This window comes from Drosophila eugracilis, unplaced genomic scaffold, assembly GCF_018153835.1.
Source record: "Drosophila eugracilis isolate 14026-0451.02 unplaced genomic scaffold, ASM1815383v1 contig_924, whole genome shotgun sequence".
NCBI lineage: Eukaryota > Metazoa > Arthropoda > Insecta > Diptera > Drosophilidae > Drosophila > Drosophila eugracilis.
In genome coordinates, this window is record NW_024573839.1 from 46,193 (window position 1) to 56,112 (window position 9,920).

Here is a 9,920-nt window from a genome sequence, read left to right on the forward strand (position 1 = left end):
TTGCAGACCCGTTGCCCAGTGCTGGGGAGTTGGCCAAAAAAAATGTTCCAGCAGCTCAAGGTCGGGAAGGTGTATTCCGCGGCCCCAAACAACAGGGCCATAGCCCTTGCTTCTTTTCGTCCCACCGAATGAACACCAGGTCTAAAAAAAAATAAATATTGTATGCCGACAGATCCAACTATCGTGGTCTACTCACACCTGGGAGAACCAGACGACTAGCCGGAACCCGATCCCCGATAAGAAGCCGAGACATACAAGGTTTAATCTCGAAACAACAACATAAGGAAGGACTTTATATTACAAAAATAATATAAATAAAAACTGTTTTTTAAATTTAGATTTGAAGTTACATACTGTGCAAGGGCAGCCCGGGAGGTAAATATGCCGATGCAGTGACAGACTTTTGAGTCGCCGCAGCTTGCTAAAAATCTACTGCAGAAGTTTTACCAAAACAATTATGCTCCAATTACTCCGTCATTCCTTTATATGCAATCTTTTTATATGTTTAGAGTTTTAGTTAATTTTATTTTATACCCTTGTGATGTTGAGGTACATTTACACGCTGTTCAGATTTTTGGATTATAAATATATTAAAATTATTTACGCTCTCGTTCACTTGGTTTCCACTTCTAGTGTAAACGGTGCCAAATATTAAATCACTCCAACGATAAGAATAATTTGATGGCTAAATTGGGCCGTATTGCAATTGCAGCACATTGTCTCACAAAAAGTAATTAAATCGACTAATAAAAAAAATGAATAATAAACATAATTAACTTTTCCAGAAGTTTAAGTTAATATTGAGTATTTTGCAGTTGTAAAAGTCACGATTTAAGTTTCAACAACAATGGGCAATGAAGGCAGCAAACTGAATGGGAAGATGATAATAGGCGGCCTCCATCATTTGGAACTGCATTTGATACTCCTTCTGAAGAGGCGTTGGCCCTAATGGTGTCACTCCAAGTAATGGGGGAATGTGCGCTTCCGTCGTGGCCATCTGCTGATGTCGGCACGCATGAGCTTTGCCGTGGCCGCTGATTGGCTGTCCAGCAGCGTTTGTTAGATTAATGAGAGCACTGTTGCTTGTAGGTCCGTTGATGTTTCCTGATCCTTGTGACGTACCCACAATTGAACCAATCGCTGTCGTAGAAACGGGGGTATTTTGAAGATGTTGTTGCTGTTGTGATGTCAATTGCTGTTGATTGGCATTCGTTTCCGAGTTGAAATTTTGGGGGAGTGATTTCTGTGACTGCCTTGTGTCGATGTTGCTCGATTGCTGCTGATTTTGTGAATTATTAACGATCGCAGATCGATTAATGGCTTCCTGTGCCATTATTTTAAGGGAAATCGTATCGACTACATTGCTGCTATCGTTATTACTGTCTGAGTCAGGCAGACCTGCAAATAAATTATTGTTTATAAATTAATATAGGCTTAATTCTGCAGATTAATCATGTTTTACATTTTTTAACATATGAAGAAATGTGCATACGATAATTATATTATATCAATTTATAATTTTTATATTGCGGTATGTACTAGTTGAAATGTATTTAATAGGTAGTATACATTTCTAATCAACTAAATACAATATATTCTATGTTCATACGGGCAACCACAATAAAAAGGATTGATTAGAATTTTGAAGTTTATCCTTTTTCATTTTTTAAATTACGAAAAGTAGACGTAATTTTATAAGAGAAATCTATAAATTGATAAGATCTTACGCAAAGAGCTTAAGTACGGGAAAAAATATCTAACCATTTTGTAAGCGTGAGGGATTTGTTTGAAGATTTGATAGCTGTGCCACATGTTGCTGTGCCTGCGCTCCAGATCCTACGATAGCTGCCACAGTTGGAACTATTGCTTGTTGATGCTGCAAAACAGGACCATTTTCCAGAAGGGCTAGAAAAATGATAGTCTTTTTAGTAAGCACAATAGATATCAAATTCGTCCACCCACATGTATTGTGTTTTGCTACAGCAGCAAACGCAATTGTTGGTGTAGCTTGGATCACAGATGGGCATTGAACATTGACAGTGCTCGCGATCGTCGCCGAACATACATTACTCGCGGCTGTTGTACCTGTCATAGCAGCGCTCTGTCCAGGCGTTGGAGCGTGTTGATGTACCGCGGGAATATGACCACTAGTTGACGTCTGTGCTCCTCCCGTTCCCACAGTGGTATGACAATTTCCGCTTCCACTGCTACTGTTCTGCGTTTGGAGCCCGGAAGCTGCGACTATGGCAGCCGTCGTGGGCAAATGTTGCTAGTTTTTGTTAGGAGTTAAGCTGATAATCTTGTCTGCATAAGAACCAATTATTAGTGAAACAGACACCCATCCAAATTAATCTGCAGAACTTACTATCACTAGTCGATGGCGGCTTAGCCGTAGCACGCACAGGTGTTGGCTTAATAAGTTGTTGAGGTTGTGACTGTGAAGTAAATCGTTTATTGCGTGAAGTATACAAAACACTGGAAATCCGTTTATAATACACACTTTGGATTTACTGTTGGCATTGCTTTCGCTGTTCTTGTTGCGTTTGTCGCCACCACACATAATTGCAATTGTGCCGCCTCCCAGATCCGTGGGTATGGAAACTGATGTTGATGCTGAAACTGCACCAGAGTCGCTTGAATAGCCCACGTTGTTTCCATTTGATAGGGCTGCTGCTTGTTGCTGCTGGAACAATGCAGCGCTAGTTGCACTACTGCAACTACTAACAGCCGCTTGCGAGGACGTGTACAAAATGTGTTGAACCGTGACAGGCGACTGTGACGGACTTCCTCCGGAGGTAACGCTGCTTGGGGATCCGCTGGTCTCGTTGCTGTTATTACTATCCGTCGTGGCCGTGCCGCTGAGTTCTACTTCGTCGAGTCCAATAATATCTTCGTAGATGAACTCATTTTCTTCAAAGTCCGGCTCTTGCGATGAATCAATGTAATATTCAACATCATCTTTTATCTTGTTTACCTGATCCGCTTCGACACCGTCATTATCGAGAAGCCTAAGCAGGGTCTCGAGTTTTGTTATATGGAATTTATGTCGCTCCAGCTTTCCCCGTAAATCGTCCATTCGCTCTTGTTTGTCTCGATCTGATCGTTTCTTTTTACCAGCCAGCAACGATTCTATCTCACTTTATCCCCGATAAGAAGCCGAGACATACAAGGTTTAATCTCGAAACAACAACATAAGGAAGGACTTTATATTACAAAAATAATATAAATAAAAACTGTTTTTTAAATTTAGATTTGAAGTTACATACTGTGCAAGGGCAGCCCGGGAGGTAAATATGCCGATGCAGTGACAGACTTTTGAGTCGCCGCAGCTTGCTAAAAATCTACTGCAGAAGTTTTACCAAAACAATTATGCTCCAATTACTCCGTCATTCCTTTATATGCAATCTTTTTATATGTTTAGAGTTTTAGTTAATTTTATTTTATACCCTTGTGATGTTGAGGTACATTTACACGCTGTTCAGATTTTTGGATTATAAATATATTAAAATTATTTACGCTCTCGTTCACTTGGTTTCCACTTCTAGTGTAAACGGTGCCAAATATTAAATCACTCCAACGATAAGAATAATTTGATGGCTAAATTGGGCCGTATTGCAATTGCAGCACATTGTCTCACAAAAAGTAATTAAATCGACTAACAAAAAAAATGAATAATAAACATAATTAACTTTTCCAGAAGTTTAAGTTAATATTGAGTATTTTGCAGTTGTAAAAGTCTCGATTTAAGTTTCAACAACAATGGGCAATGAAGGCAGCAAACTGAATGGCTTAATAATTGAAAAAAACTCAGTAGAGTCAAATGAATTTTGGAAACTATATAACGCAGAGTCACAGACAACTTTCAACGATGAAGGCTGTACCCAGCTTCTTTCTATATTCCAGAGCAAATTCTTCGTCAGGAGGCATGTATGGACTCACGGAATGGGTCCAATGGAAAGAGCGATAAAAGTATGTATGTTTAGAATTTATGACAAGAAAACAAAGGCTTATCGACTGTTTTTTTTTACCAGAACCTTATGGTCTATCGCCACCCAAGTATATTGAAATATGTAGCTACCTGGGACCAGTCAGGGAAAAAACATATTGCAACCGAGAGAGTCAGGCCCCTTAGCGAGGTACTGGGCCAGCAAAGCGGCATTGAGATCTGTCTTGGCCTGCGGACGATATTATGTGGCCTTATATTTTTAATCGAGACGGCTCTGGCCAGGCACTTAAATATAAGCACACATTCCATTTACGTAACGGACAAAGGCAGCTGGCGACTAGCTGGCTTTCAATACGTTTGGAGAGCCACAGAGGTCAACCAACAGCTGATTGATTTGGCTCATTCTTTTATGGGCCCGAACATCAGTCCAGAAAACTTTGAACAGTTTTTTTTTGCAATTTTATGTGAGCAGGTGTTGGGCAATTATAGGACTGAAACTAATGATGGGGTTGACATTCCATATTCACAGGATTTTCTTACATACTGCAGCTCACACATGAAACACCAAAACACTAAGCTAAGGCCCAGGCTTTCCGCCATACTGCTTCACCCATTCTTTAACCACGAATTCGTGCTAATACATTCCTTTCTCGTTGAGTTGCCGCTAAAGTCGGTGCATGAGCGCCAGAAATTCTTTGAAAATTTGATTGAACGCCTACGAATCTTTCACGAGCAAGTTGTTGCTTCGCAGCTGGCTTGTAACTTGCTTTCAAGAATGGTTCTGCTAGATATTACTGCACAGAAATACGTGACTCCATATACTACGAGTAAAGACTATGGATAAAGCGATAGGGTCTTTGTTTTCTTCACAAATCTACGTTCAATATTTAATGCCACAGATACTAAAGATGTTTCGCTTGCGTGATGCACAAATTCGTTTGATACTCCTAGACTATTTTATGGACTACGTTCCCTTATTAAGCAACGAACAGCTTCTAAATGATATTCTTCCTCATTTACAGCTTGCTATGCGCGATACCAACAGCATCTTAGTTGCCAAAACGCTGAGATGCATGGCTGATTTGGTTCCCATACTAGGAGCTAATAAAGTTTTGGGAGGGGATCGTGTCCGCTGTTTCTCTGATGGCCGCCCTCACGCCGCAGTGCTAACAAATTCTCAAAATAGTTTACCAGAGCTGCGGTCTATTAGTCCCCCTAATAAATACAAGGTCCTTTGACGCGGAAGAAGATTTTATGGTCTCCGGCAGTCCGTTGCCAACGGATAACAACGTTGCTCCCTCATCGCTTCGCCTTAGCCCAGACGGAGGGGAAGATGAGAATACTGATTTAAGTAAGAGAAGTGACTCCGTGAGGGAACCATCTGAATATGCCACAGGTAAATCACTTTGCCTAGATAGGGAGGGGACTTGTTCTGATTGGGTTACTAGATGCGAGCATCAGCTCTCATCAGCGGAGGATAATACAGTACACAATTTTGAAATCAATAGTAGAACATCGACCCCAAAGATCCAAACAACTCGAGGTGTATTATCTTTACATTACGCATACCCCTCACATGTATCACTTGGGATAAACAAATCACTGTCGCAAACAGAACGTAGTGTTATCGATGATCTCAGTGCGCTGGACATTCAAGTGCATCCAGTAAACGATATATCAGAGCTTAGCAAGATGGACTTCTTTAAAGACATGGAGCCCATCATTGAGATACAGTCTAATAGCTGTGATACAGCAAAGAGCAATAACACCCATTTCGCTGCTCTTAATGAATTCACAAAGAACGTTAATGATGTAGATTGTTGGAGTCATGACGAACATAATGAAGATGACATTTGAAACACGACGAATGCCATATATTCTTAAATTCAGGTGCAAGTTATTTAATAAATTTTTATGTTTGCCTGTATGTGTATTGTTTTAATACCAGTTACCAGTTTGTTTACATTTTTGAAAACAAGATGAAATGGCCTAATCAAGTGCCGCGACTATTTGATACCCGTAACTGGCAGTTGAGATTTCGGCCAATTTAAAGAGCTAGAAAGTTAGGACAAAGCATGCAACAGCGTTTAAATCTTGGGAATTATAAGAGTTAGAATTTTTTGATAAGGCATACGTTTTTGGTTGACTTTGTGTAACATGGGGTTGTCATCCATATACCAAAATTGTAAAAATCCTAACCGTATTTTGGGATTGATTAAGAAACGTCAAAACAAAAGGCTTGTGGACTGTTTTACTCGGTTTGTTGGAGTAGCTGTTTTTCCTAGCTCCCATAGTTCTATCATACGGGACCGACGGAGATGGCATTTTTTAGTTTTCCGAATTTTTGGTGGAAGTGGCCAACTTCTGAAAAAAAAATACATACATATGTATGTACTCACTCACATACAAAACATGCTCAGTTTAATCTTTTCTTTTATAGTTCCCGAGATATCAGAGTTCAGAAAATTACGAATGATTGTCATGGCTATTTATATACTTGTGGGCTGAAAATCCTTCCCTCTACATTCACCATTTCCTTCTATATTATAATAATGACAAACGATGAGAAAAACAAAAAATTTGGGAAACTCGCTTCCAAATTTTTCTTTATTCCTATGCTTACAACTCATTTAACTCATAATTAAATATTTTTTTACATTTTTAGCAGATCATGACATCGATATAAAAATTTTTGAAATCGTAAAAACATTACCTAATTCTTTTAAGATTTATAATTTGTTCATATCCAAGATATCGTTTTTTATTTATTTTTATTTGTTATTAAAAGATGACTGCATTCGGTCAATGCGTTTATAAAATATGCGAATCGGAAGGTGATAGAAACCAATAAATTCATTGAAAATATATATTTAGTTCAAATGAAAAAGACACTTTAGAGAAATGTACTTTGTTTGAATCTCAAGTTTAACATTGCATAAATTTGGCTGAGTGTAACAAACAATGAAACATTTAAATTGAAAAATGGACTTAAACATGCATTCAGAATAAGTATCATACTTCATTTATCTTTAAACTTATGCTTACGGCTAGTTGCCTACTTTTTTATTTTTTTAGTTCATCTCTGGAGTCTATTTCATTGTTTTTTGTTAAGATTGTGGATGTGTATTTGTTTTTATTTTATGTATTGATTTTTATAGACAAGACAGAATGGCACACTGCAACATTTTCAATTCAGTCCCTTGTCCTCCCTAAGTACTTGTATTCAAAAGCGAATCCTTCCTTTTTCTTTGACTCCACTTTTCATAGTCAAAATAGATGTACGTACCCTAAAATGAATCATACTTTTTAGGTAACAGGCTCTTTTTTATCGGAGATTTATTGCTTACCTGTTCGTAATCATCGTTGATAATTTTGGGTTCTTCGTGCCTTTGAAACCACATCATGTACTTTGTGTGAAAACGCCAGCTTTGCTTTTTAAGGCCTTCGACGCCAGATATTGAGCCTTGGAGCCTTCCATATAGTTGAATACAAAAAAAAGCACGTCTCTGTTGAGAGAGCGTTGATAGAATCTAACGGTGTCGTAAATATTGGCAGCTGTGCCTTTGATAAAAATATATAAGATATGGTAGTTCATGCATATACTAATTTTGGTAAATATAACACACCTGTGGGTATTCTGTGGGTGGCGTAGGCACTGGTGCGCGATGAAAATAAGTCTGGAGCTTTTCTGTGTCCATGGGCTGGGGAAGATGATAATAGGCGGCCTCCATCATTTGGAACTGCATTTGATGCTCCTTCTGAAGAGGCGTTGGCCCTAATGGGTGTCACCCAAGTAATGTGGGAATGTGCGCTTCCGTCGTGGCCATCGCTGATGTTGGCACGCATGAGCTTTGCCGTGGCCGCTGATTGGCTGTCCAGCAGCGTTTGTTAGATTAATGAGAGCACTGTTGCTTGTAGGTCCGTTGATGTTTCCTGATCCTTGTGACGTACCCACAATTGAACCAATCGCTGTCGTAGAAACGGGGGTATTTTGAAGATGTTAGTTGCTGTTGTGATGTCAATTGCTGTTGATTGGCATTCGTTTCCTTGAGTTGAAATTTTGGGGGAGTGATTTCTGTGACTGCCTTGTGTCGATGTTGCCCGATTGCTGCTGATTTTGTGAATTATTAACGATCGCAGATCGATTAATGGTCTTCCTGTGCCATTATTTTAAGGGGAAATCGTATCGACCACATTGCTGCTATCGTTATTACTGTCTGAGTCAGGGCAGACCTGCAAATAAATTATTGTTTATAAATTAATATAGGCTTAATTCTGCAGATTAATCATGTTTTACATTTTTAACATATGAAGAAATGTGCATACGATAATTATATTATATCAATTTATAATTTTTATATTGTGGTATGTACTAGTTGAAATGTATTTAATAGGTAGTATACATTTCTAATCAACTAAATATAATATATTCTATGTTCATACGGGCAACCACAATAAAAAGGATTGATTAGAATTTTGAAGTTTATCCCTTTTTCATTTTTTAAATTGCTCAAAGTAGACGTAATTTTATAAGAGAAATCTATAAATTGATAAGATCTATGCAAAGAGCTTAAGTACGGGAAAAAAATATCTAACCATTTTGTAAGCGTGAGGGATTTGTTTGAAGATTTGATAGCTGTGCCACATGTGCTGTGCCTGCGCTCCAGATCCTACGATAGTTGCCACAGTTGGAACTATTGCTTGTTGATGCTGCAAAAACAGGACCATTTTCCAGAAGGGCTAGAAAATGATAGTCTTTTTAGTAAGCACACAATAGATATCAAATTCGTCCACCCACATGTATTGTGTTTTGCTACAGCAGCAAAACGCAATTGTTGGTGTAGCTTGATCACCGATGGGCATTGAACATTGACAGTGCTCGCGATCGTCGCCGAACATACATTACTCGCGGCTGTTGTACCCGTCATAGCAGCGCCTGTCCAGGCGTTGGAGCGTGTTGATGTACCGCGGGAATATGACCACTAGTTGACGTCTGTGCCCTCCCGTTCCCACAGTGGTATGACAATTTCCGCTTCCACTGCTACTGTTCTGCGTTTGAGCCCGGAAGCTGCGACTATGGCAGCCGTCGTGGGCAAATGTTGCTGGTTTTTGTTAGGTGTTGAGCTGGATAATCTGGTCTGCATAAGAACCTCAATTATTAGTGAAACAGAGCACCCAACCAAATTAATCTGCAGAACTCACTATCACTAGTCGATGGCGTACTTAGCCGTAGCACGCACAGGTGTTGGCTTATTAAGTTGTTGAGGTTGTGACTGTGAAGTAACCGTCGTTTATTGTGTGAAGTATACAAAACACTGGAAATCCGCTTTATACACTTTGGATTTACTGTTGGCATTGCTTTCGCTGTTCTTCGTTTGCGTTTGTCGCCACCACACATAACAGAATTCGTACTCCGTGCCGCCTCCCAGATCCGTGGGTGCTGGAAAACTGATGTTGATGCTGAAACTGCACCAGAGTCGCTTGAATAGCTTACGTTGTTTCCATTTGATAGGGCTGCTGCTTTGCTGCTGGAACAATGCAGCGCCAGTTGCACACCGGCAACTACTAAACAGCCGCTTGCGAGGACGCGTCTCAAATGTGTTGAACCGTGACAGGCGATGTGACGGACTTCCTCCGGAGGTAACGCTGCTTGGGGATCCGCCGGTCCCGTTGTTGTTATTACTATCCGTCGGCTGTGCCGTTGAGTTCTACCGTCGAGTCCAATAATATCGTCGTAGATGAACCCATTTTCTCTCAAAGTCCGGCTCTTGCGATGAATCAATGTAATATTCAACATCATCTTTTATCTTGTTTACCTGATCCGCTTCGACACCGTCATTATCGAGAAGCCCAAGCAGGGTCTCGAGTTTTGTTATATGGAATTTATGCCTCCAGCTTTCCCTGTAAATCGTCCATTCGCTCTTGCTTGTCTCTGATCTAATCGTCTCTTTCTTACCAGCCAGCAACGATTCTA

At 39.8% G+C, this 9,920-nt stretch overlaps 2 protein-coding genes and 1 pseudogene across 2 annotated transcripts; 1 reads left to right on the forward strand and 2 right to left on the reverse strand.

Moving 5' to 3' along the window:
- Positions 1-502: 502 nt before the first annotated feature.
- On the reverse strand, positions 503-3,139 carry LOC108117456 (CCR4-NOT transcription complex subunit 3-like; the record flags this gene model as incomplete). Its single annotated transcript, XM_017229872.2, is given in 5 exon segments — positions 503-1,398; positions 1,762-1,905; positions 1,963-2,304; positions 2,357-2,435; positions 2,501-3,139. Coding segments are annotated over 5 exon segments (1,764 nt in total), but the record flags the coding sequence as incomplete, so codon positions are not given.
- A 37-nt stretch (positions 3,140-3,176) lies between these two features.
- LOC108117458 (protein-associating with the carboxyl-terminal domain of ezrin) lies at positions 3,177-5,873 on the forward strand. Its single transcript, XM_017229877.2, is given in 5 exon segments — positions 3,177-3,642; positions 3,728-3,969; positions 4,032-4,759; positions 4,761-5,157; positions 5,159-5,873. Coding segments are annotated over 4 exon segments (1,980 nt in total). The 5' UTR covers positions 3,177-3,642; positions 3,728-3,759; the 3' UTR covers positions 5,804-5,873.
- Positions 5,874-7,133: 1,260 nt separating this feature from the next.
- On the reverse strand, positions 7,134-9,912 carry LOC121530544 (annotated as a pseudogene).
- Positions 9,913-9,920: the final 8 nt, after the last annotated feature.